At 40.7% G+C, this 27,765-nt stretch overlaps 1 protein-coding gene across 4 annotated transcripts in view; it reads right to left on the reverse strand.

The window, feature by feature from the left end:
* Positions 1–991: 991 nt before the first annotated feature.
* COG3 (component of oligomeric golgi complex 3) overlaps positions 992–27,765 on the reverse strand; it is a 61,433-nt gene continuing 34,659 nt past the window's right edge. For 2 of the 4 annotated variants that reach the window (XM_044926823.2, XM_044926825.2), the window contains exons 16-23: positions 25,345–25,434; positions 21,985–22,105; positions 19,443–19,531; positions 19,202–19,336; positions 13,150–13,225; positions 8,280–8,407; positions 7,233–7,331; positions 2,959–3,232 (exon numbers count right to left, since the gene is read on the reverse strand). In XM_044926823.2, coding sequence (XP_044782758.1) covers positions 3,056–3,232; positions 7,233–7,331; positions 8,280–8,407; positions 13,150–13,225; positions 19,202–19,336; positions 19,443–19,531; positions 21,985–22,105; positions 25,345–25,434 — 915 coding nt within the window. In that variant the 3' untranslated portion in view covers positions 2,959–3,055. The other 2 variants (XM_006072541.4, XM_044926824.2) reach the window with 2 other exon arrangements.

Genomic DNA, 27,765 nt, shown 5'->3' on the forward strand with positions numbered 1-27,765 from the left:
GGCCCAGGTTCAATCCTTGTTCAGGGAACTAAGATTCTGCAAGCCACAGAGCACAACCAATATCAAAAAGTAAAACTCACCTGATTAAAAAAGTATAAAAGAGCCCAATATTGTAAGAAAAAATATTTAGAATATACATAGAAAAAATCTGGAAGCAATATGCAAACATTTACAGCAGTTTACCTTTCAAGTTTCATTTACCAAACTTTCACATTTTATGTTAAAATTCAAACACTGTAGAAATGTCTAATAGTGAACATATTTTAACTAGGAATGGTTTTTAAAATCCCAAATATGTATTTATTGGATGCCTATGTAGCGGATGCCCCTTTACCACGTGTCCAGCAGCTGCCTCCTTTCCAGGGGGCTGAGGGGCAGCAGACAGACAAGCTGGTGGAAGAACCACCACCAGAAAAAAGTGCTCCCGAGAGGAAGCAATGAAGCTCCTGCTTTCTGAGAAGCAGCCTTCCCTCCACCAATACCCGCAGGCTCCTCTGACAAATGGCCTCTTTTTAAAAACTAAGGCTGACTACTCTTTGTTCCTTCTTAACAGCAGAGAAGAATTTAGATACGGGGTTGTAAAAATACAAGACTTGTTTTTCTTGTGACTTCAATAATGCTAAAGTTCAACACAACTATATGTGCTGACGGTACTCTGGAAACTGGCAGTTTTGCAAATGAAGAAAAATTATCTTTCAACTAATGAGGCATTAAATGTTTCAAAAATGTCTTTCCACAATAATCATCTTGCCAAAAGAACCCACGCAATACCAGTAAAATGGGGGAAATGGGATTTACACTGGTGGAGAGTACCACCGTCAATACTCAGCTTGTGATATGTGTTACCGTTCTGCAAGAGGGACCACTGGGAGAAATCCAGACCAGGTACACAGGCTCGGTCTATATGACTTCTCACAACCGCGTGTGAATCAACAATAAAAATCCTAGTTAAAAAAATTCCTTTAAAAGGATCCACACACAGACTCATGAGGACAAAGTAGGAAGCAAAAATCTTTATTTCTGAAAAAATTCACATTTATTAAAAACAGCAATTTCTAGCCAAATAATATAAAGCATTTTAAATTAATTATTTGAAAGTATGTACACTCTTTGTATAAGTGAACACTTTAAACTGTACAGATTTAAACAAACAGTCATTTAGCAAACAGGCTGGATCACTATTACCTACTCAGTAAGGTCTTTGAGTGTTTCAGAAATAAAAGATTCAAAGCACAAGAATGAGTGCCATCGAATATTTTTATCCTTAAGAACATCCTCTGCTCTGTACATCAAATGAAATCAGCCATAGTACTGTACAATAATCATGCCCTCATTTCTTTGGAAAGGCTATTTAAAAATCAAATGTACATATAATATACAAAACTGGATATTTTACAGTTTATTTCATTAAACATATTTAAAATAGTAAGTAGAAGTGAGTAGAATCTTCCTAATTCATTCATTTCCTATCAAAGAATGAATATGGCCCCTCTTTACCTTCTACCTTCCCAAAATATACAGAGTACTAAGGTCTATCAAGCAACATCCATCACCAAGTTACACTGAGGTGAAAAGCAAGTGACCCTTTAAAATGACAGACATCAGGGTGTGTAAACTACCCGCACATGGCGGGAGTCTACTTGAAGTGGATGAAGAATACTAGTCTCACAGAGTGCGGTCTGCTGGCTGCGTTCCAGAGCCCTTGTTAGCGTTCTATCTCTAAACTAGTGTCTGAGTAACTCAAAATTCACTGTGAACCAAAAAGCAGGTGACATTTACTGTAACATCAGAGGCAAAACCAATTCAATCAGGAAACAGGTATTTGTAGGCAAACTCAAGAGATGTGCGTGATTAATCTGATGATCCCTGATATCAGGCAGTCCATTTCAAGGCATGGGCGGTCTTCACCAGTTTGTGAGTAAACTGTATTCCGCTGTCGCAGGCTGCCGATCCACAAGGCCCACCCGCGGCACAGCCGCTGTGAACGTTCCGGACATAAAAAGTGCTCGCTTTCCAAAGAACTATGGAAATGGAAGGCGATGTGCAGAAAGCTGGTAACCCTAAGCATCGTGCATGCAACCTGCTAATTCATCAGGCTTCCTGGCCGCCTCGGTGTGCCAGCCTGAAGACGCCCTAATTGGTACCCCCCCTTCACAAACACTGCCCACTGTACCATGAAGATTCTCATTAAAGATACGCACGTATCCACCATGAGGAGGCTGCAGCCCCGGCCTGCTTTGAATGCTCTGTACTGAAGCCATTCACAGTACAGGTTCTGGGACCTTACACGAGGCCCTTGCATCTTGAAACTACCTCACATCAAACACGCAGGAAGAGAACACCCTGAATCCCCAGGAAAGCAGCCAGAAGCAGCCAATCTACTCCAAACTAAACTTCAAAGCGAGAGGAGAAACATTATAAATAAAGTGTAGAAATAACATTTCTGGAAGTAAAAAAAAAAAAAATAGTCACTGTGGAATGCTCAGTGGTTAAAAGGACTGCAGTGTTTCTTGCTCTAACAAACCTTACTCTTAGAAGTTTCCTAATTAGCTGTATTTCCGTAAAGCTCTTTGCGGTATTTACTTTAACCTATTTTCACTGAATTTTTCTTAAGAACCATTTCCCTGTGTGCCCTCCGTAAGTTTCTCCTCTTAAAAACTTACACTCCTTGCGACCATTTAAGTGAGGCAGTTATCAGCACTCATAGACTATATAGCTTATCTTTGGCATTTTGATGTTTTTAAAAGGGAAACACAAGTCATTGCACACTTTGCTTCCATTTCGTTCTGTGATCAGCCCTGAGCGGCGGCCGTGTGGTTCTGGGGACGTCCCTCGTCCAATTCCCCGGTGTCCTGCAGCCTCCGGACCTGGCAGCCCGTTCCTGCCAGCCGGCCATCTATACGCACAGCCCAATGGGCCAAGTTATTTAGAAACAGACAGTAGGAGGTTCAGCTGAAAAGCAAAGAGAAAGGCTGTGTTAGTTCCGCTGTGCAATACCGTACTCAAGAAAAGGTGTTCAGGTTCTCACAACCAGAAAAGGGCAAGTCGAAAATTTTTAAGAGACCAATAAACCTGGCTGTAAAGTAGAACCTGGACCCGTGATGGTCTGACTCCCGAAGCAGCCCCTGGGGCACCGTGTATTGTGGGGTCCTGTGAGGAGGTACGGCCAAACCTGGACCCTTAACTCGTTCAGAATCCGATGAGGAAGACAGGAAAAAACTAGACACCAACACTGACAAAAAACAGAAATAACTCTCAGTTCAGTTCAGTTCAGTCGCTCAGTCATGTCCAACTCTTTTCAACCCCATGAATCGCAGCATGCCAGGCCTCCCTGTCCATCACCAACTTCCGGAGTTCACTCAGACTCATGTCCATCGAGTCAGTGATGCCATCCAGCCATCCCATCCTCTGTTGTCCCCTGCTCCTCCTGCCCCCAATCCCTCCCAGCATCAGAGTCTTTTCCAATGAGTCAACTCTTCACATGAGGTGACCAAAGTACTGGAGTTTCAGCTTTAGCATCATTCTTTCCAAAGAAATCCCAGGACTGGTCTCCTTTAGGATGGACTGGTTGGATCTCCTTGCAGTCCAAGGGACTCTCAAGAGTCTTCTCCAACACCACAGTTCAAAAGCATCAATTCTTTGGTGCTCAGCTTTCTTCACAGTCCAACTCTCACCTCCATACATGACCACAGGAAAAACCATAGCCTTGACTAGATGGACCCTTGTTGGCAAATAGCTCTCAGAGGTCCCCAAACTTCTTGGCACCAGGGACTGATTTCGTGGAAGATAATTTTTCCATGGACTGGGGGTGGGGACAGTTTGCGGATGATTCACTTGAATTATATTTATTGTGCACTTTATTTGTATTATTATTACATCACTTCCACCTCAGATCATCAGGCATTAGATCCCAAAGGTTGGGGACCCCTGTAAATAACCAACTTCATCTTTCTCTATGCAGAGTGTGCTGTGCAGAGAGTTGTATGCTAGGAATTCTTTAAGTGATTCTTCACTGCACAAGAACAGGCCTGGCAGATTCGGGAGCCCCCTGCCCCCTCTGTAAAGGAGAACGTGACACAGAGCCGGCCCGGGGAAACCAGAGAAGTCGCCCCTGTTACCGGCAGGAACGCAGCAGCCTGAGCTCTGCAGGTCTGCCGCCCTGGCCCTGGAGAGACCTGTGGCTGACTGAGCCTGGCAGTGCGTCCTTCTAAACGCAAGTGTTTTTTGGGTTTTGTTTTTTTGTTTTTTTTTGCATTTTATTTACTATTAAGTATGCACATTGCACATTTATGAGATCTACTGGCAACTATAACTGTCCCTTCCTTTTTTAAAAAGCAAATTAATTTAATTGGAGGCTAATTACAATATTGTGGTGGTTTTGCCATTCATTGACATGAATCACCCATGGGTGCACGTGTCCCCCCATCCTGAACCCCCCATCCTGAACCCCCCTCCCACCTCCCTCCCCACCCCATCCCTCTGGGTGGTCCCAGAGCCCCGGCTTTGAGAGTCTGTTTCATGCACTGAACCTGCACTGGTCATCTATTTTACATATGGTAATATGTATGTTTCAATGCCCTTCTCTCAAATCTTCCCACCCTTTCCTTCTCCCAGAGTCCAAAAGTCTGCTCTTTACATCTGTGTCTCTTTTGCTGTCTTGCACATAGGGTCATCAGCAGTCACTAATAGCAGCTGTTATTATTATCTAGAAAATGAAACGGTTCTGAAAGAGGATCAAGGAACAGTGAGGAGGATGGGTTCTCTTAGTGTTTTTCAAACTACTGGTTGCAACCCATTGGTTCACTGTTGTGAGAATAATTCAGTGGTTCACCAACAGAAGAGAGAAGAAGAGCAAAGCAACTGAGTCGCACACAGTGTGGGTGACCATGATAAAACCTGGAATTTACAGACACACGCACACACACTAAAGCACACAGCTCACGGGCAGGACTTACGTGGGAACCCAGGAGCTCTGCGTGTTCTCGCCAGACCCTCCTCCCCTCACACCTTTACCCACCACAGGCAGCCCAGGCCCAAGTCACCCCTCTGGGGCTCATTCCCACCTCACAGCCCAGCCCTCTGGCCGGCAGCCCGGCGCCCTCCCCTCACCAGGACAGGCCTCCTCCACAGCCTTCTCGGGTGATGGCTGCTTCTCTTCCGCTTGCCCAAGATCACCGGGACTGGAGGCGGGACCAGAGTCCCCTCTGCCCCTCACTGTCATTCCCGGACCATTCTCCTTCCCTCTCCCGCCACCCTCCCCAGCTCTGGTTTTCAGACCAGGCCACGCTTCACTCCTCCACCAACCACTCCTCGGCTGTCACCTGGCCGGGCACTTTTTGCAGGTCTCAGAACGCTGTCATTTTTTTCTAAAACTACTCCTGCGAGTATTCTTGGTGATTTCAACACCCTGACAGCTAACCTTCCAGGGTGGAGGCCTCTCAGTTCTGCGCTCCTTTCCTCCAACGCCCTCCTCTTTCGCCAACCTCGTCAGCTCCTCAGGCCGCGGGCACCTGCCAGCTCCGTGTAACCCCTCACTGCAGCCGCTCCCTGCTGTCACAGCTCACACCGCGACCCCACAACCACCTTCCAGCTCGTCTTCCCTCTCGTCCGCCCGCTCCGCAATCCTGACTCGACCAGGACCTACAGCCCGGGTTCCTCCCGCCTTCTCCCTCTCTTTCCCTCAGCTCCTCCTGCTCCTTGTCTGCCATGTTCCACAGCAACCACTACAGCCACTCCCTAATTACTTCAGATGACGTATAAAAAAGTATCTTGATTGTACACGACCCTAGAACTACAAAGACACCTTATCTTTGAAAAATAAGAAACTCATACAGCCGTAAGAATGAAGTTCTGATGCAAGCGCCAGCATAGATGAGCCTTGAAAACATGATGCTAAGACAAAGAAGCCAGTCTTCAAAGGCCATGAATTGCATGATTCCATTTAATGCACTATCCAGACTAGGCGAATCATAGAGACAAAAGTGGATTAGAAGAGGGGAGCGGAGAAGGCAATGGCACCCCACTCCAGTACTCTTGCCTGGTAAATCCCATGGACGGAGGAGCCTGGTGGGCTGCAGTCCATGGGGTCGCTAAGAGTTGGACACGGCTGAGTGACTTCACTTTCACTTTTCACTTTCATGCATTGGAGAAGGAAATGGCAACCCACTCCAGTGTTCTTGCCTGGAGAATCCCAGGGATGGGGGAGCCTGGTGGGCTGCCGTCTTTGGGGTCTCACAGAGTTGGACACAACTGAAGCAACTTAGCAGCAGCAGCAGCAGCAGAAGAGGGGAGAATGAAGAATCTGCTAAAGGACAGGGGTTTCTCTGGGGTGGGATGAAGATGCTCTGAAATTAGACAGCGGTGATTGTTCCAGGACTTAGTGGATATACCAAAAACTCTGAATTAAAAAGATGAATTTTATGGTATATGAATTATACCTCAATTTAAAAATGACCCCACTTCTCCTCCAGTTACCACCCAATCTCTTCTCTCTCTGCACAGTAGAACTCCTCAAAGACTGACCACACTCACTGCCTCCAGTCTCTCTCCCTGCAGGTTCAACGCAAACCAATCAGACGCTCACCAACCTTACTGCTCTCCTCTCTAGTCCTTACCATATACTCAACTCCTCAATGATTCTTAAAACCATAAACAAAATACCCTCTGTGGCGCCAGTCTACTTCTACTCAATAAAAGTTTGCTGACAGAACAGAATGATGACAGTAAACACAGGCTGAGCTCTCTATTCAGTTTTTTTTAATTTAGGAAGAAAAGAAAAAGAGGACTTCTTTCTAACATCTTTGAAACATGGGCCTCTTATCATACATACTGCAAACAAAACTACGCAGCAACCTAAATACCACTATTTGAGTCTTCCACAAAGAGTTTATCTTAAACAGAGCAACTTTCAATTATCAGAAAGCATTAAAAGGCAACTGAGGGGACTTCCCTGGCGGTCCAGTGGTTAAGACTCCATGCTTCCATGGCAAGGGGCCAGGTTTGATCCCTGGTTGGGGAACTAAGACCCCATGTGCCACAAAGTGTGGCCAAAAAACAAAAAAGAAGCAACTGAAAATTTGAACACCACTGCCAAACATGGGAGAGCACATTTGGCAATGCTCATCAGAATAATGTACGATTTTAAAAATTACAACAAAATATGGTAACTCAAAGGATCCTATCTACTCAAGTAAGATAACTAAAAGGTTATAAAAGTAACACAGATTACCTACCTGTTCCATTGAAGGACAAGCAATGATTTGAACATCTTCAGGGCTAAACTCTTCCTTTAACAAGACGTGGAACTTCTGGAAGACTTGCTGAATATTATTCTTAGAAAGAAGAAAAGGCAATTGTATTATGAGTCGCTGAAAACAGATTCAGCCTCCTTAAACATGAAGAACCAAGGAAGTTAAATACTACTATTTGCCAAAACAAGTGGAGGAGACGTATCTTCCAGGGGATTACCAAAGACATGTAACTGGTCCTTAACATTTCACATACCAGCACAACCTAACTAATAAGACTTATCAGATAGTATTGCCTGGAAAAAACTAAACTCTTGCCAGCCTTGTCCCCTCCAGAGAATAATAAGAGTCTTCAGCAGCAATTTCTTCCACAAAAGATAATGACGTTCCCAGACACATAAATTATACTTTAAAAATCAACCAATGCCTTGGGTAAAGATGTGAGCTCAACACAGAGCTGGAAGCAGTGACCTAAATTTGCTCTGGCGTTTAATCCCTTGGGGGTCGCTGCAAGCCATTTATTTCCACTGCTGCTGCTACTGCTGCTAAGTCGCTTCAGTCATGTCCGACTCTGTGCGACCCCATAGACGGCAGCCCACCAGGCTCCCCCATCCCTGGGATTCTCCAGGCAAGAACACTGGAGTGGGTTGCCATTTCCTTCTCCACTCACCAGTAAAATGGGGCATAGTTCCTGAGATACTGTTCTCTCAAGTGTTGGGCCACATCTCACACAGAGGTCTGATTACTTATTTACTCATTTACTAATTTCTACTTTTTGGCAGAAATTATCTTTGTGCCATAGGTAACCACAAAAAATTAAGACAAAATGAGGGCTGGGACGGGGAGGTGGGCAGAATCAGACAGATGCAAGCTTTGTTAAGTCTTTCAAGAATCCCAGTGGTTTTTTTAATCGACTGCACTAGAATAGTAGATCAACATTTCCAAATGTTTACAGGAAGAGGAAAATGCTAGGCGAGGCAAGCATACTTGAAAAGACCAGCCAACATTCAAACAGATCATCGTGAAACTTACCCTGACTGGTTTAAACAGGATGAACTCAGTGTCCTTGTTGGATAGGTACAAGGACATGCTCCTCAATGTCAGGGGCAGCTTTGCTTTTATTGCCTTGTAGGCACTTGCCACAAGGTCGCTGACCTTTGCTGGAAGGAAATTAGCCTCCTTAGTATCACAAACAAAAACAGAAGTACTTCCATTTTAATTCAGAAGATAATAAAAGGAGAGAAAAACAGCAAAAGACGGCTATTTCTTCAAAGAATTTTTTTCACTTTTGTTTATTTATCAGTTTAATCACAAGCCCATAAACATTCATTAAGTATTTAGATATATAAAATTCTAACGGCAAAGGCTAAACAGAAAAGAATTCCCCCAGCACGGCTCAGGACATTCACAGGGACGGTAGTATGGTGCCTTTGGAATTTGGAGACAAGAGGTAAGGTAAAATTGGAAGTCATCTGCAGAGAAAGAGTTACTTCATAATGAATGGACTTATTCACTGTGACTCTTACTGACTCACAGTAAGAGATGCTCTCCGTCTTATGAGATCATTCAGAAAATGCCCACATGTATTAAATGGTAACTAAAAATCCATTTGTTATGTTCTTATACTATATTATCAGAAAAGGAACAGAATTCCAGAAAATGGTAACTGAAATAGTTAATAGCCCAGATGTAGTGTCTCAAAAGAAGTACAAATGGAAAAGAACAGCAGTAATCTGTATGAAGTATTTAAAAGAGAAAATTACCTAGAAAGCTAGAAAGGAAAAGACTGATTAATCATTACAAAGATGGTTGACCTCACTCATAATTAAGGAAATGCCTATTAAAACAACTGAAATATTTCAGATTGGTTACAATCACTAAGACTGTGCATATGCACGTTTGGCGGGGGTGTGGGGAAACAGCCCCCCCATGCACTATTATTTTTGGCCATGCCATGCGGCACTGACCGTGGAGACCTAACTACTGGATGTCTGCTGCTGCTTTAGTTGCTAAGTCATGTCCAACTCTCCGTGACCCCATGTAGCCCACCAGGTGCCTCTCTCCATGGGATTCTCTAGGCAAGAACACTGGAGTGGGTTGATCTTCCCAACCCAGGATCAAATCTGTGTCTCTTGCATTGGTAGGTGGGTTCTTTACCACTGAGCCACCTGGGAAGCCCATTTTAACTACTGGACCACCAGGGAATTCCCCTTCATCCACTGTTGATGGGAGTACAGTATGAATTGGTTCAACTTCTTGGACGGGATACTGGGTAATGTCTAGCAAAACTGAAAATACACATACTCTTTAATATTTAATGTTTGTACTGCTGAAGATTTACCTTATAGACATGCTCACAAAATACCACCAAGATATGTGTGTTTATTAAAGAGTGTAAGGAAAAACTAAAAGTAATTTAAATATTAATAGAATTATTAAAGAAATTGTGCTCTAGTGATATATGTGTCCATTACTTAAAATGGGTAGAGCTGGATACGCTGATCTAGAAGGGGCTCTAAGGTACCGAGTAAGTGTTTTTTTAAAAAGGGGCAGGGAGGGGATATTTTGTAAGCAGATTGGGTAGGAGGTCGCTGGAGAAAGAGAACCAAGCATGGTTTTCTTGACATAAGGGAAGCCATTTTGTCCTAAGTCATTTTGTGATCTAAGCCCAGCCACAATGCTTGTCCCTGAACAGGTCTCAGTAATGGATGATCTTAGGGGAAGTGAGGGAATGCAGGAGGAAAGGAGAAGCAGTCAAAAAACAACGGTTCAGTGACAAAACACTAGCCTTGTCCTCAAGGGATACAGAGAACAATCTGATACATGTCTTTGAGGTCTGCAGGAAGTAAGGCCCACACCAGGTGGAGGCTGGAATGATGATGCTGCCCCTCATGACTTCAATCAATGAAAGCTTAGATTCTGTAGACCACCGCCCCAGTTCAATGCTGAAGCCCCTCTGCTCAAGCCCCTTCATGAATACGTGTACCCTTGGCTTAAAACTTCCCCAATTTTGCTGTCTGGGGAGATGGTGCTCTGGGGTAAGATCCCTGGTGCTCTTTCTTGCTGCAAGTAATACCTCCTTCCTTCTCCTGATCTTTGCCTTTTTGGTGTCTTTTAGCTCAACACTTACCAAAAGGGAAACCTGGTGAGTGTTGAGCTAAAACTTGTTACCTAAAAAGTGGTTACCAGGTTTTTCAAGTAACAGTAGTATAATCTTACTTGTGTAACATGTTTCAAGTCCATATGTGCTAGAACACACATGTTCGGGAAGCAGCTGTGAACAGCGGTTACCTTCGCGAGAACTAGTTTGGAGGTGGAAAACAGAACTACTTCTAATTTTATACTTCTCCACATTTCCACTTTCATACCACATTAAAGGTTTTTCAGTTGAGGAGGGTCATAGATGAGCAGGGCAAGAAAGTGCCTGTGCCCACAAGAAGAAAGAAGCAACAATCGAAGGACTGCATGTTTTTCATGAACAGATGAAAACTCCTTTAAGACAGTGAATTCCGTAGGCTCTGGCCCTCTTATCACTAACACACTTGAGGGGTCACTGGTCAGTTTTCAGAGGCCTGGACAACTACAGTTATATGTGGAGCTCAGTAAATAAAGTACCCTAATTCTTAAGAAGGTTTATCTCCCAGAGTGAAATAACAAACTGGCATCCTAATTATAGCTCAATCTCATGAGTTTATCATGAATTGACCCCAAGAATGGGATCAAGTCTGCATGTACCACATTAACCCTGGGTTCCAGGGGTCCACGACAAGTTCCTAGACTGTTCTTGGTGCTCCCTCCCCAAAGGCTCAAAAATCTTTGACATTTCAGTGTGGGTTTCTCCTGTTACAGATCAAGAGACAGCAACTCCATAGCTCCCTGTGGCCAAAGGGGGCGGAAGATACAACTAGGCAAACTGAGGTATCACTGCTAACACTGGCCAGCATCTCCTCACACAGAAAGAAACGTGATTAAATGACAAAAACAGTACGCCTGACTTCATCTCGTCCTCCTGTTGGCTCCTTTTCCCTTCCTCTACCCTGCGTTACTAACGACATCGGTAGTGCTGCTGAAGAGCGCCACACCCTCAGCACCGAGACTCCCCCAGGGTTCCACCTGAACAAGGACAGCCCCTACTTGGAGCAAAAGAGAAGCTTTTCAGAGCAGAAAGAAAACACATTCATTATACATCAAGCCCCTAGGCTTAGCTGTACTAAGTATGCCCATGCCAATTTGTTGGTTTCTATCTATTTTAAGAAAAATTTATTGCACCCAAGAGTTTCATCTACATTAACATTCAAAATAAAATCAGCTCCTATTTCTAAATAAGCTCTGCAAGTAACTGAAACCTTGAGACAAAAGCCCAGTTAATCCAAAGACAATCAGAATTCCTTCTAGAACTGGTGCTGAGTTACAGATTGACAAGCCTGCTGCTGACCCTGAGGGGTCAGAACAAGTGGTTGCCACCAGGCTGACTATAGTTAGAATTGCCAGTACTGTCTGTAAAAGGTTGGTTTTCTGTCTCTTGACAGAATGTACTACTACACGAAGGATGTTCTCTGTCCTTTGGTAAGATGGCGAAGACTTCAATCTCATATACAACACAAGGTCTAAAATAATAAACCCAGTATACCACTCACTGTCTCTACCGCAGTGAACAAAGGACTAAAGTGTGTCACAAAGTTTATTTGCAAAATAAAACAAATCAATGCAAACCTATAAAAGTTCCCGTGACAAATTTTTGGCATAAAATCCTGCCTTTCGTTCAAATACAAGTGATAATTCTCTATGCTTCACAAATCTTCCTAAGAGACACAGAGCTACTCTCACTCTTCTCTGTTCTAATTCAACTTCAGACTAACCTGAGGCACTAATAAGAATAACTGAAAATTTCAGAATGGCCTCAATTCTTTTTCCCAAAAGAAATAAGTACCCGACAGACATACATTCTTTCACTATGGAAAGCCAATCGTGTTAAAGACCTAATTCTAGTTTAAGTGTCTACAGACAGTCAATCTTTTACAACTGCTAAGATGGAATCATCCTTCGGCTTTCTCGCTATAAGCAAATCGCTTCCTACCAACTTGCACACAGCTTACCCATAATTAAAACACTGATTGCTTCGCCATCGTGCTCTTCTCTTTCAAGGGATCTCTATCACAACATGAGCCAAGGAACGGCCAGAAATATATAATCTAACAAAGTGATTTACTCTGGTTGAATGACAACTTAAACTGTCACAAAATGGACTAAAAATAACCCACAAAACTAGTCTTGATTTTCAATGTCTACTATCTAATGCCAAAGAAGGGAAAAAACCTTCTAGCACAAAAAAATTTACATTTAGGAAAGAGTTAAGACAGGAAACATCTCAAGCATTTCTGCCAATCAATGACATTGCCTGACAACTCCCAAACAACTTTTACAATGTTTTTTCAAACACTCTAAAACGTTAAAGAGAATGTAACTTGTATAAAATGTAATAATGTCCAATATTTCTTCATATAATACTTGGAAACAGTAGCATACTCTCCATTAATTTCATACTATCAAGCACTGTATTTTCATCCGAGTTCTAAGACAGTGAAAAGCAGGTATACAAAAACTAGCGCACTCAAAGCATTCTCATTTAAGCCACATTTTATTTTTAACTGGGTGTGCGCGTGTATATTTTTATTTTAATATGTGTGTGTATTTTTTTTAATTCTTCCTTTGACTTGGAATGCTTGTTGAAATACAAGTAGTGTTGGCTAAATTAAGACCTGTCAACTCCAAACTGGATCTTGCATTAACCTAAACCACAGCAGGAGTAGGAAACCAACTCCAAGCTGTCAGAGCATGACTATATAAATGCAAATTAACCGACATCCTAAAAGGGAAATCCCAAATAGTAAAATGCGGATACCTGGTTGTGCCCAAGGCTGCTGAGACAGCGTATACTTAGGTCCTCCCTGACTGGCCATTGTTTTTAATGCTGAAACCTAGTAGAGGAGACAAAAGGAAAAAAGTTTCATTTCACTGATGACAAATTAAACTAGAACTGCTCTCAAAAGATGTGACACAATTCAAACCTATGAAAATAACAATAACCAAATGTACAGCTCTAAGAGAAAATGAATCATTTCCCATAGTCCTTTACAACCAATAAAATATTTTAGCAAAACTTCTTTCGTGATTTCAAGGCATACCACTGTTTTGCAAAAAGAAAACCACACCAATGTCCTGAGGCATTCTGCCTGAAACATTTCAGGAAGACAAGAATGAAGACTGAGAGAAACATCAACACAAAACTGATCTCTCTTTAAGTGGACTGTTAGGTAACTTTAAATTATTTTCCTATGTTATCAGAAAAATGTCACAGGAGCTGGACAAAATCCCCTTTATGTATCTACAGGGTCCTTTCCTTCATTATAGGCAGAGAGAATGTTATTTAAAAAAAAAAAAAGAGTTTTCAGATAGCATCAAAAAGCACCCTTGACCAACCAGTGTGAGAGGGATGGAAGTGGATGCCCACCCTCTAGTCACTTCTCTCCTCATTCCTCAGCACCAGTGCAGAGAAGCAAAACCATGCATTTTGGACAAGAATGTTCTTAAGATGGCAGACCACAGTGGGGCTAAGGTGGAGCTGGGAAGTGTGAAAGACAGAAATTCATAAAACATCTTTTTAGAAATGGACTGCTAAGTGCCAAAGGTCCAGGCCATGACCTGGCCTCAGTAGACAGTCTCATTAGAAAGACTTCAACACCAACTCTTTCGATTTCTCATAAAGAAGGCCACATAAATATGCAGGCAGAGCATGAGCACAGACAGGATATAACGTTAACCCAGGCCTCTTGAGCCCTCTGTTTCTACCAAGTTCACATTCCTGAAACTACTTCTAGGTCCTTGGCTCATGCTGTCATGTGTATAAAATCGCCCCTTTCCACTGTCACTCAATTCCTCTATATGGCTTTATGTTTACTGTGAAACGCTGCTTTTAAAAGTGAGTCACTGTCTAGGGATCAGACAATGCTAAAAGAAAAACATGCTCGTGTTTAGTGTATATTATCCCCAATATTTCCCAACGTAAATAGAAACATATTAATGTGTCTACATTTACAAAAGCAGGAACACAGTGCTCTGAAAACTGTTTTTTTCCACTTAAATCTAAGTCCTGACTGAACATTCTTCTGTATCCAACTTTTACACTTCAATAGTAATGCCAGCCTGTTGGTGCACTGCCTGTTCCAGAATTTAACCAATTTCATAACGACATATACTACACAGAACTATTTTTATATTAAAAGCAAATACAGACTGGTATATTTCACCTCTATTTACTAGCTAGATAATTAATTAGGTTGGCCATAAAATTCGTTTCGGTTTTCCCATTAACATCTTACGGAAAAACCTGAATGAACTTTTTGGCCAACCCAACACTTGTCTTTAAGTTAGACCTCAAGGAGCATTTTCCTCAAACAGCTTCCCCAATAGCCGCATCTTTTTTAAAACCCCACAGGATGAAGACAGGCCCACTGTCTCATAATGACACTGCTGTACACATCTTCATGTTTACATCATATCCATCTTGGTTTCCCATTAGGTTATAACACCTTAAGAACAGAAATGAAACTTATAGGTCAAATTCTATTACAACATTATGTCAGAAAAAAATTTAATTTATACTGTTACTGAGGAAATTAATAATACTTAAGAGGGAACATTAAGAGTAAACTTGCAATACTTTAGCAAATTGCTTGAGAGGAAATGAAATCTGCTAACTTAAAGTCTGAGTTTTTAGCATAAACTGGTCCTACCACGGGAAACACTTTTCAGCTTAGCTATAAACCTTGAAATTATACTTCCTATAAAATACTTTCATTCAGATTTTTTTGCAAAAGCAAAATCTTCACTTCATATTTGTCACATAAACTAACATTTCTGCAAGTACTTAGAAAGTACTTTGCTATTTTTGATCTTCTGGTCCTGATATATATAGTGATATATGTATATATATATATCACTATATAGAGTATAGTGAAAGTTGCTCAGTCGTGTCTGACTCTGCAACCCCAAGGACTGTAGCCTGCCAGGCTCCTCTGTCCATGGGATTCTCCAGGCAAGAATACTGGAGGGGGCAGCCTTTCCCTTCCCAAACTGACACAGGGATCAAACCCAGGTATCCAGCATTGTAGGCAGATTTTTTATCATCTGAGCCACCAGGGTCCTCGTACCAACTATAAGTAAGAAGGAGGGATATGACAGCGCTCTTCTGTAGGGATCAGAAACAAGGCTTGGAGAAGGTGAGCGCATGCGCCCATCTTGGTCAGGAGGCACAGAATGCGGGTTGGCAGCTCAGCGTCCTCGCCTCGAAATGCTGTGCTCTCTCAACTGCCCTTATGACTACCCCAAGCCCTACTTAGGAGTCAGCTTCAAACAATATTCAACATGATGAAATTCAAGAACAATGAAAAAGTATGGACAGTGTTTTAGTTTTGGAAAAAATCTGACCCAAAAGTTTTTGTATGAACCTCTACCCCTCAAAACTTGGAAACAGTTTTACACTCCCTGCGTGCATGCTCAGTTACTCACTCATGTCTGACTCTTTGTGACCCCATGGACTGTAGCCCACTAGGATCCTCTATCCATGGGATTTCCCAGGCAAGAATACTGGGGTGGGTTGCCATTTCCTTCTCCAGAGGATCTTTCTAATCCAGGGATCAAACCCAGGTCTTCTGAATTGCAGGCAGTCTCCTACATTGCAGGCAGATTCTCTACCGACTGACCTCCAGGGAAGCCCACTGCACTCCCTAGGACCACTCAAATGATGCTGAGAGAAAAGGCTATTTTTCAAGAAGCAGAAAACAAGGCAAAGTTCTTCTAGAACTTTATCATTCTCAAGAAATTTCATTATTTTATAAAATAAAATTTTATTAATTGTGACCCAAAAAAAATCAGGAAGGATGTTTACACCAGATAGATTAAAAATGCCATAGAAATGTTCATCTCATGTGTAATGGGTCACACTGCTAAGGTTGAATTTCTCAGTCTGAAATGAAGATGATTTACCTACTCTAGGTAGAGGGGATGTAAGGAGAGTTAATGAAAACAAAGCATTTCAACAAAGAGAGTTCAAGCAAAGAGCTACATATACAATAAAGCAAGCCAATTTACAACAGGTGAAGGGGATCGGAATCACACCTGGAGTCTTCAGGTCCAAAAAAATAAAATCTTCTGACAACCTAAAAATGTTTTCTACAGACTCTCACAGTTTGTTTTATGGCAAATCCATATATATTTTTAAAATCAGTCCAAACTCAGAAACAAGCTGAGGACATCTTGCTAATGAGGCTTACATCCAAATAGTAAATACTGAGACCTACAAGCATACATCCAAATGAAAGGTGAAATACTGTTTCCTTTCTACATGGATGAGTACTGTTTTTCTCGCAGTCATTTATCAAGGCACAAGAACCGCCTGCCTTACAATGGCAATTATAATAAAAGGGTAAAGTGTAAGATTCTGCACCTGCAGAATTACTTTCAAAGAAAATCCTTTTAAAGTTTTAAAATCATTTACTCTGTCTCTGCTATTCAGAGTACTAGTAATGCTGACTTGGTGAAACATGAAAAATGTTTGGTCCACAAATTCTAAGAAACAATGTCTTAAATGATCACAAGCGTCTGTATGACCTCTAGTGTGCACAGTGCATGTGAGTTGCCTGTGTGTCTATATATCTTCGCCTTTGACCCACTCTATGCCAAGAGGACAAGGGAAGAAACCTAAATTTGGAATTTGTTGTTTTTCAGTTGTTCAGTCACATCTGAACACGTCTGACTCTCTGCGACCCCATAGATGCTTTGCAACCCCATAGATTGCAGCTCACCAGGCTTCCCAGTCCTTCACCACCTCCAGGAGTTTGCTCAGTCTTATGTCTACTGAGTCAATGATACCATCCAACCATCTCATCCTCTGTCACCCCTTCTCCTCCTGTCCTCAATCTTACCGACATCAGAGTCTTCTCCAATTTGGAATAAGATAACGTAGAAGGGATGCTGGGTCCTCTAAGCTGAAGTATCTACTAAAGAGCCTCACTAAACAGTGAAGAGTAGTGAGGGACCAGGGTTGTAAAAGGAAAATCAAGACAACTGCGAATGAACCAAGGAAGGGCAACACAGACTGAGCTGGTGGCGGGAGTGAGGGAGACCTCTGCCTCCCCCGCCCCACAGTGAGAGGAGTATAAACAGAGCTGCATGACCAGCTGCACGGGGTCCCTGCTGCAGTGTGTGGCATGTCCAGGCAGAGCTATGCTATAATTCAGACTTGGATACATATTTTCTACCTAAATGTCTCAATTTTAAAGAATGTTCAGTGTCCAGAATCTTCCAAAATGCACAAAGTTAAACCAGATTCCCAGGTGGCACTAATGGTAAAGAACCAGCCTATCAAAGTAGGAGATGTAACAGCCGTGGGTTCGATCCCTGGGTCAGGAAGACCCCCTGGAGGAGGGCATGGCAACCCACCCCAGTATTCTTGCCTGGAGAATCCCATGGACAGAGGAGCCTGGCAGACTACAGTCCATAGGGTCGCAGAGAGTCGGACACAATTGAAGCGACTTAGCACATATTAAATATACCAAACTTATATTCAGGTCAACTTGGACAACTGCCATCAGTAAATTTTCATTCTTTTGACTTCTAGGAAAACTCTGTTTTTCTAGGAAAAAACCCTTTAAGCCAAGATTTCATTATAACCAACTTGCTTACATCAGAAGATTCGTTCTGTTGCTCTGTTACTGTAAAATATTCATCTCTAGCATTTCCCACCAGTATTAATGTGGATGCTCTCCCAAAACACATACTACAATCTACAAACTAGTTGTCCATGAGGGCAGTTTTAGTAAAAACTATGATGACTTATTTGTAACTTACAAAATATCAATACTAGCACCATTTTTTAAAAATCAAAAGCTGGTAGAAAACATTTACACCACACTCCTTTTAAATTTATGTAGTGAGAAAAAAAAAGCACACATTCCAAATTCTTGAACAGGCTAAAATCCACCAAACAAGTAATATACCCCAATCATAAAAAAAATAGTTTACCCTTTCTATATTTGCCTTTTTTTTTTTTTGGTATCATTTCTTATTTTTAAAAACTAGTATCTTCTGTCTTTATCACAGGACCCAGCAACACGTTACCAACGAACAATCTCCTGAGCTGCCTCCTGTCATTTCCTAGATACACCCTGTCTCCCCATTTAAGACTTAGGTAAGCAAATTTGAGAGAAAAGGCTGTCATTTTTTTTTTTTTTTTAAATGTCCGCAAATTCAAGTCTGGACAGATAGTAGAGATTAATAAATTAATTTCAAGACTTTTTAAACATCTTTACAAACAATTATTGAAAAAAGAAAGTCAAAACTGCCATGATCTGATTTTTTTCTTTGCTGGCATTTGCCAGTTTATGGATTTTAGCTGGGAGACAGAGAGATAGACAGATTATTGTAAATCTATATATCTGGTGATTAACAATGCAATGATATAGAATCTTCAATTCTCAATTATCCATACAAAATGAAAGGTAGGAACAGCATGTAAAACAAGAGGAAAAAAACTCATTTAGGTAATGGGAAACCCTCATACATAGGTCTGGGACTACTGCCATGAAGGTCCTAATCTAAGCGAGAGTCCCAGAGCACATGCAGACATCTACACTGTGGAGAACAGAGCTAACCAGAGCCTGCTGTAACTAGATTTCCAATCCTCACACCTCCTTTTAAAACTGAAGAATTCTGCATGCCTACCTAAAAGTCCAAACCAAAAAGCTTCCATAAGAGGAAACACGGTGATTTCTTAGGATTGTTAAGACCTTGGTTTACTATTTCCTTCTGTCAAGGATTTCACAAGAAGGCAATTCAAATTGCAATCTAGGGAAGAATTCAAAGTTACTTTCCCAAACATGCAGCAAGGTCTGTACCTTTGTCAGGAACTCCTCCAGCGGCTCTATGAACAGCCTGGTCTGCTGCTGAATAAACTGCTCACAGGCTGATTTCAGGTGGCGGTCTACGTCTTTTTTAGAGTCGAGGTAATGTTCTCTTATCTCAGGAGTACCCTTAAAAAGAAGATGACAATTTCCTCCTGTTTTTATGTGCCTAGAAATTACCAGACATGCAAAGAATGTCGTTTCTCTCCCACCACCAAGAAAACAGACTCCTCACCTCCAACAAGAACTCTATCAAGGCATTGTTGCTATTCAGCCTAAAAAATCTTGGAACAGTCATAGGATTCAGGATTTTAAATGCTGCATCTGTGGAACAAAATTACTCATCCAGTGAACATGTACAGTTTCAACAGAGAAGTCACGTAACTATTTTAGTGTGTAAACATACACTTGTTCTCTATCACCACAGAGCAAAAGCGCTTTCATTTCCAAGTCACCTCCATGAGTGGGTGAGGTCAGTGCCCATGATAGCTACAGTACTCACGCATAATTATTTTCTAGAACTCAGAATTGCAAAATGGCTATTAACCGCAATTGTTTATTTTTAGGAAGAAAGAAAAAAGGATAAATGGTAATTAACACCTTACAATTTCACAGCTTTAATGATGCTAAATAAGATTTTCTTTGGAAAAAAAAAAAAAAAAGATTCATATACTTACCCAGCTTCTTTTGTTTAAGATCTGGCTGGCACAGAAATTTATTCATTCAAAGCAGAGAGAATAAATTAATATGTCAGCCAGAAAAAAAGGAAAAAAAACACCAAAAGGACATATTTACCCCTTAACCTCCAGACTAACTAGAATCTGTGCAAAGTACTAACAGGTCTCATTGATGTTCAAATGCAATAAGATATAACGTTAGTAGTGAGAGGTTAAGAGGCTTAAAAGTACAGACAGCAAGTATTAAGTGATAGTCAGAAAAGCCCATTACTTTGCTTTGCCTTGCCAGGCTGGAGAAAGCACAGCATGAAGTGCTTCTAGCCTGGATTTAAAAGTACATACACACACCACACTGTACTCCCGGCCTCGACTGTGAACTGATTTAACTGAAAACAAATCCCCTATCAGATTCAATATTCTGAATTCAGTATTCTTTAGTAAATGACTCTTCATTTCTGCTGTCCTTTCTACAGGAAACCTGAAAAACTGTAGGTGATCATACAGCAGGATTACAGAACCTTCATTATGTTGTAGGGAAAACATATTTTAAACCAAAATTTGCCAAAATTAACACTTTATTTTCTCACACCTCAGTGGATCTATAGTAGAACAAAGTAGCAACAGGTTATGAATTAGAAAAAATATGAAAGAAAATAGATCAGTCCTGCTTCACCTCATCCTTAGAATAAAATAAGGACAATCAGTGCCTGGCATTCCTCAAGGTTAGGGTGCTATTCCCACATGTCACACTGAAAGGAAAGGAGGAAATCAACCAGAATGTTTGGGTAATGGAAGCCTCTGATGAGAAGAAATTAAAATTAAAAAATTTAAAAATGATGCATTCTATAAAGGCAAAAGTCAGGAAATCTGGCTGCTATTATGAAAAAAAAAAATTTACAAAGCAGTTGAATAACATACAGGCTTACTATCCAGATTCCACCAGAACCAAAAGGTATTCTCTACAGTGAAAAGGAAAGTGCATTAGGAAAAGAAAAAGAATAAGCTGTTTTAATATGACTCACTTTGATTCCAAGTGATGTTACAGCAAGTCCACTATTTTATAAGCAGTCATTAGGAAAGTAACTTGTTCCTCTTGGAAATCCTATATTTGGAGACCCTCTAAACCATGGAATACAAAAAGTAATCTTAATGGCTATGAATTTTCTCAATTCTCCCAATGCACAAGGGAGAAATCCATTCATTTCATAAATGGATGGCTTAAGGCATTAGAGCTTAATTCTCTTGGAAATGGTTAAGAAAAGATAAAGTTTAGATAAATTTGTAAGTAAGGGAGATGGAAATTGATGGTATATCCTTTAACTGTTCAAGATCAGCATCTTAAAAAATAACTACTGTAATCTTTTAGAAATCATCACTTGCTAATTCAGTCAGAAACAAATCATTAGTATGGATGACGCACCTATCTCAAGATGATTCAATGTCTATTACCAATTCAAGATTCTATCGATGCGATTACTTAACCAGCTGATTTAATAATACAACAAGTTTATTTAAGCACCTTAAGCTTACAAAAACACTTTAATATATATTTTCATTCACTTTCACTCTTAATGATCTTGATAATCTGGTGAAAGCATCATGATGGGTTAATTCTGCTCATTTTACGCAGGGTACGGAAGCTAAAACACACGTTTAAAATCACAAGAACCAGGAAATGATGGACCAGGAACAGAACCTGACTCACTCTTCTGATTCTACCCAGGTGGCTTCCTGAGTTTCTGTGAATTGACAAACCCAATGTCTAAAATAATTCCAGTTAGCTGACACTCTTAAGTAGTTATTACAATGATCTTTCATTTTTTAACTGGTTATGGTAATACGTGGCAGAGTCTAAGAGAAGTCATGCTCCACTGCAAGTTGCAATGCTCAAATATAGTTCTCTCCATAAAGAAAACACAGCAAGTTAGATATAACTAGGATGTTGTCAGCTTAGCTTAGTATGAATAAGCAACATGCTCAGCAAGCACAGCATGCAAAATAAAAAATTGCAGATGAACATAAAATAAACCTATAAACCTGTGCTGCCACACTTGGACAGGTCAAACACACCCAACTGTGCCAGCCAGGGCAATGAAGTACCTCTAGTTTTCTTGAGGTCCAGGGAAATTTCCTTAATGGTGAATTCAGTGTGAAATGGAGCGATTTGTTCACGAAGAATCAAAAGGTGCTTTATTAAGAAAAGTTGTCCATCAATCTGAGTCTAAATTGTAAGACAGAAAAATGGATATTATCACAGATTAAGTAAAAATAGAAATACATATAACACATTTGCTACTAATTCGACATTAATCCATCTAGGTCACTTGCCTTTAGCATAACTACATGGTACTAATACTCCTCTGTTGTGCGATGAACTCAACCATATTTTCAGGTTGAAACTATCTGGAAAAATCTTACTTCAAACTTTTACTATCATCTACTCTACTTAGCAAACCCAAGGAAGTAAACCAGACAAAAGGTCGTAACAACACAGTTAGAAACAGAAGTCAAGTCTATTCTAACCTGGTGCAGAAAGAGAAGAGACGATATGGCCCAAGATCAGCACAGCACAGGAAGCAGAGTTCCATCTCTCACAGCTTCCTAGTTTCTCTCAGTAACATAGCTTTCACTGTTTGGTCAAAGTGGTTTCAATATTCAGAATATCAGAAATATTGGTATTTATATAAAAGTACAAAAGGAGCCTCCAAATATAAAAAGATTTGGGGTGGTCATTTTGGATTACCCTTCCAGCAATGGAGAACGGACTACCTACACCCCACACAGGAAGTGCAGACACTCCCGCATTTCCTTTTACCCTCTCAGGACACATCCTCAAGAGTTTTGTGATTCAAGCTCAGTTCTCAAAGCTCTGACCCAGTTCCCCAAATAGTGAATCACCATAGCTCTCATTTCAGAAGAGTCTGTATATTAAGAAGAGCAAGGCTATGTTTGCTCCTTCTTGCTGCTACCCAAGACAGACTTACTTTGAAAATATTTTCAATGAACTTATTCTGCATTAGGAAAAGAATAATGTCTTTCAGTAACTAATACAGGCACATCTTGGAGACACACCGGGTTTGGTTCCAGACCACTGCAATAAAGTGATTATCGCAACAAAGCGAGTCACACAAATTTTTTGGTTACATTTACACCATACTATTATGTGGCCAACAGGATTATGTTTAAAGAAACAAAGTACATACCTTAATTTTAAAATACTTATTGCTAAAAATATTAACCATCTTTAGCAATCAAGTATTTTTAAATAACCATCATTTGAGCCTACAGCAAGTCAGTAATAAGAAAGATCCCTGATCACCAATCACCACAACAAACATAATAATGAAAAAGTTTGAAACACTGAACTGCCAAAATGTGATACAAACACACTAAGTGAGCAAATGCTGTTGGGAACATGGTGCCAACAGACGTGTTTGACGCAGGGCTGCCACAAATCTTCAGTTTGTAAAAAAACACAGAAACAAAACCCCAGTTATCTGTGAAGCACAATAAAGCAAAGCACAGTAAAACAAGGTGCACTGTATAAGCTTTAAAGAGGTTATTAAAGTGACTGCTCTCTGTTCTCTCTCTCCTTCCCACCCTCCTGAATAGACACAAATCAACATGTATGATTTATCTGCTGGAAACTCACTTTGCACTCTGGGACACAGAGTACCGGGTAAGTAGGAAATGCTATCCGCTTTGAATAATTGCTCTATCTTCAAAAGAACTAACAGCTCCAAAGGAGAAAACAGTACCATATAGATCAGATTTACTTTGCTGAAGCTACTGTGATTCAGCAAATAGTATCATGTTAGTGTACTGATACACTAGGTGCTCAATTTTAGTATGGAAGAAAATTTCTTTCCTTAAGAAAGTCTCAACACATTAAGCCATTTTCATTGATCACTTTTCCAAAAGTTGAAAGATGAAAAGCACACTAACTTAGTTGTGAAAATAAATTGGCTAATTCTTACTAAATTGAAGGTCTCCTCATATATATTTAAGCACCTTAAAATATGAAGGAAACAGAGTTAGACAATGGCCTTATGTGAGGATGGCCTTACAGGTTGTGTGGGGAAAAGGCCAAATAATGAAAAAAAAGGGCTTTCATTCGTCCCTTTAAAATGAGGACAGAGGTACAAGAGGATATAAGCACATGAATTTTTTAAATTATGTCATTGTTTTCCCTCTGATAATCTAAGAAATACATGCTCACTGTATAAACTGTGGAAAATACAGACAAGTGTGAGAAGAAACAAGAGTCATCTGCAGTCACCCCAACCTTTCATCACTACTTTCTTCAATGAATGTATTAATTACATAGTTATCATCTGCTTCGTATCCTGCGCCTTGTTTTTACCTTAACATATTTATGTTAAATTTTATCATTCCCTTTTCTGGAATTTAACATCTGTATATTCCACTGTATGGAATATACCACAATTTACTTAAACATGTGTCTAGTGTTAGACGTGGTTCCTAATCCCCTCTGTAACAAAAGAACATGAAAGCTCAGGCTGGGAAATATGTTTTAAATTTCAACCTGCCTGTCTATAACTTAACTTTCCATTCTCTTCTAGTTCCCGTGTCAGAATTTCCCTTCAAGTCTCAATCCCATGAATGGGAACATACAGTGGTCACAAAGGCAGAGCTTTTTCCAGCTTGTCTAGGATCCCACATTCTTCCGTGAGGAGGTTTCTGTTTTTAGTTTATCTAAAACCTTTAAGTTAGAAACCAAGTTTATAAATCTGGAAGTCTAGAAAGGTTCACAAAGTCTGAAAACTCCCATGAGCTATGAAATTTCGGCTGGAAACAGTCCCACAACTTCCTCCCTGTTGGTGAGCAATAGGTATTTTAGGTGGAGAGTTAAACAGAGCAGCATCCTGAACCATACTTTCTGGAAAAAAAAAAATCTCAGGGGTTGTGGGAGAAGCACATGCCAACAGCCGTCAGCACCAGATCCCTTCTTCTTGAATAAAAAGTGTAAGTTACAAAATCATGTCAACTCCTTCTAGTCACATAATCCATGGGCCACAACTCTTATCTTCCAAACTGACTGACTGATTCCTCCAAGTGAGGCCATTCAACTATTTGGAATGTCATTGTAGGGATGATGACAGATTGCTACCATTCCTTGAAAACAGTTTCGGTATTCCAGGGAAAGAGCAGTCCAGTACCTTCCTGCTACTAAGGCTAGAACAAGAAACCTTTATCCCACAGAATTTATAACCTAAGTATCACCTTTGGTACTTCAGCAAAGCTGGCACTCTCTTATATAGCGTAGTCTTTAGCACTAAAATGAAGTACTACCTCCTCTCAAAGGGCCTCAAAATTAAATCACATTAAAAAAATAAATGCTACTGCCAAAATGGCTTTAAATTTCTGTGCCTGTATATAAACGCTGCATTCCACAATAGTATTATAGATGATCAGATTTCATCTAACACTTCATCAAACCTTGGTTTTGCTGATGGACTCTGACGCTCCAAGCAGTGACTGAATGCAGGCCGACAAGGCTTCCTGTGATAGTCCTTGGAACACTGCCCTCTGGTGAAACAAAAGAGAAACATCCCCTGTAGCACTTCAAACAAAGCAAAAGAAATTTGTAGGCTGTGAGTACAGCTTGCTTGCCCTCATCTGATGAATTTATTACTACCAATTGCAAAGAGTCGGACACGACTGAGCAACTGAACTGAACAGATACTCCTCCCAGATTTTCCTATTGCCACACAAGCTTTCTAGACCAGCACAATTTCCTAATCTGCACCTCTTGAAACTCTCACGTGACCATTCAACACTATTTCCTGAGCACCTATTTCGTGCCGGGCTCTGTGCTGGTCCTGGAAGCACAGTGGCAGGTGCCCAAGGCAGATGCGACCCGACCTTGGGAAGCTCTCTCTCCAGTACGATCTCATGATATAGGCTGTTTTTTAAACATACAAAACCAACTTTAAAACAAAGCCTCAGTAAATCCACTTCTAAAAACATATCCCAAGTAATATCAGTACTGTATTCTAAGATTCATACTTATGGCTCTTTTCATAATATTATTTAAAGCAACAACAACAACAACAAAAAATCTGGAAATAAATGTTCAATGATAAGCAGCTGACAAAATACTAGTAAATCTAAATTATGGAACACTGTACATGAAATCAAAGGATGCTGAACAGGAAGTGATAAAATTCTTGTACAAGAATATAATTAATTAAAAACAAAATCAGGTTACAAAACAGAAGGTGAAGTAGGATTAATTTAATTCTGCCACTGCCGTATCTTCCCAGAGGTGAGGTGTGTGCACAGATTCCTGTCAGCCCCCCTGCTTCCTCTCTGCCTCTACTCCACCTGAAACGGAACTGATAAGGATGTGTTTGAGCAAAATATTTATTACCAGGCCACCATCCTGGGCTCTAGTCTCGTGCGTAATGATTTATTCTCTTTTTGTACTGCTACCTTCTCTTCTGTTTCTCATGAGGCTACTGCACAGTGCGACAAGATTAAGGCTGTCTCTTGCTAGGTCAAGATATACCCATTTGAATGCAGAGTTCCAAAGAATAGCAAGGTGAGATAAGAAACCTTTCCTCAGTGATCAATGCAAAGAAATAGAGGAAAACAACAGAATGGGAAAGACTAGAGATCTCTTCAAGAAAATTCGAGATACCAAGGGCACATTTCATGCAAAGATGGGCTCGATAAAGGACAGAAATGGTATGGACCTAACAGAAGCAGAAAATATTAAGAAGAGGTGGCAAGACTACACAGAAGAACTGTACAAAAAAGATCTTCATGACCCAGATAATCACGATGGTGTGATCACTCACATAGAGCCAGACATCCTGGAATGCAAAGTCAAGTGGGCCTTAGGAAGCATCACTACGAACAAAGCTAGGGAGCTGATGGAATTCCAGTTGAGCTATTTCAAATCCTGAAAGATGATGCTGTGAAAGTGCTGCACTCAATATGCCAACATATTTGGAAAACTCAACAGTGGCCACAGGACAGGAAAAGGTAGTTTTCATTCCAATCCCAAAGAAAGGCAACGCCAAAGAATGCTCAAACTACCACACAATTGCACTCATCTCACACACTAGTAAAGTAATGTTCAAAATTCTCCAAGCCAGGTTTCAACAGTATGTGAACCGTGAACTTCCTGATGTTCAAGCTGGTTTTAGAAAAGGCAGAGTAACCAGAGATCAAATTGCCAACATCTGCTGGATCATAGAAAATGCAAGAGAGTTCCAGGAAAACATCTACTTCTGCTTTATTGACTATGCCAAAGCCTTTGACTGTGTGGACCACAACAAACTCTGGAAAATTCTGAAGAGATGGGAATAACAGACCACCTGACCTGCCTCTTGAAAAATCTGTATGCAGGTCAAGAAGCAATAGTTAGAACTGGACATAGAACAACAGACTAGTTCCAAATAGGAAAAGGAGTACCTCAAGGTATATTGTTACCATGTTTATTTAACTTATATGCAGAGTACATAATGAGAAATGCTGGCCTGGATGAAGCACAAGCTGGAATCAAGATTGCCGGGAGAAATATTAATAACCTCAGATATGCAGATGACACCACCCTTATGGCAGAAGCAAAGAACTAAAAAGCCTCTTGATGAAAGTGAAAGAGGAGAGTGAAAAAGTTGGCTTAAAACTCAACATTCAAAAACCTAAGATCACGGCATCTGGTCCCATCACTTCATGGCAAATAGATGGGGAAACAATGGAAACAGTGACAGACTTTATTTTCCTGGGCTCCAAAATCACTGTAGATGGCAACTGCAGCCAATGAAATTAAAAAACACTTGCTCCTTGGAAGAAAAGTTATGATAAACCTAGACAGCATATTAAAAAGTAGACATTATTTTGCCAACAAAG

The sequence above is a fragment of the Bubalus bubalis genome, chromosome 13 (assembly GCF_019923935.1).
Source record: "Bubalus bubalis isolate 160015118507 breed Murrah chromosome 13, NDDB_SH_1, whole genome shotgun sequence".
In the NCBI taxonomy this organism is placed as follows: Eukaryota; Metazoa; Chordata; class Mammalia; order Artiodactyla; family Bovidae; genus Bubalus; species Bubalus bubalis.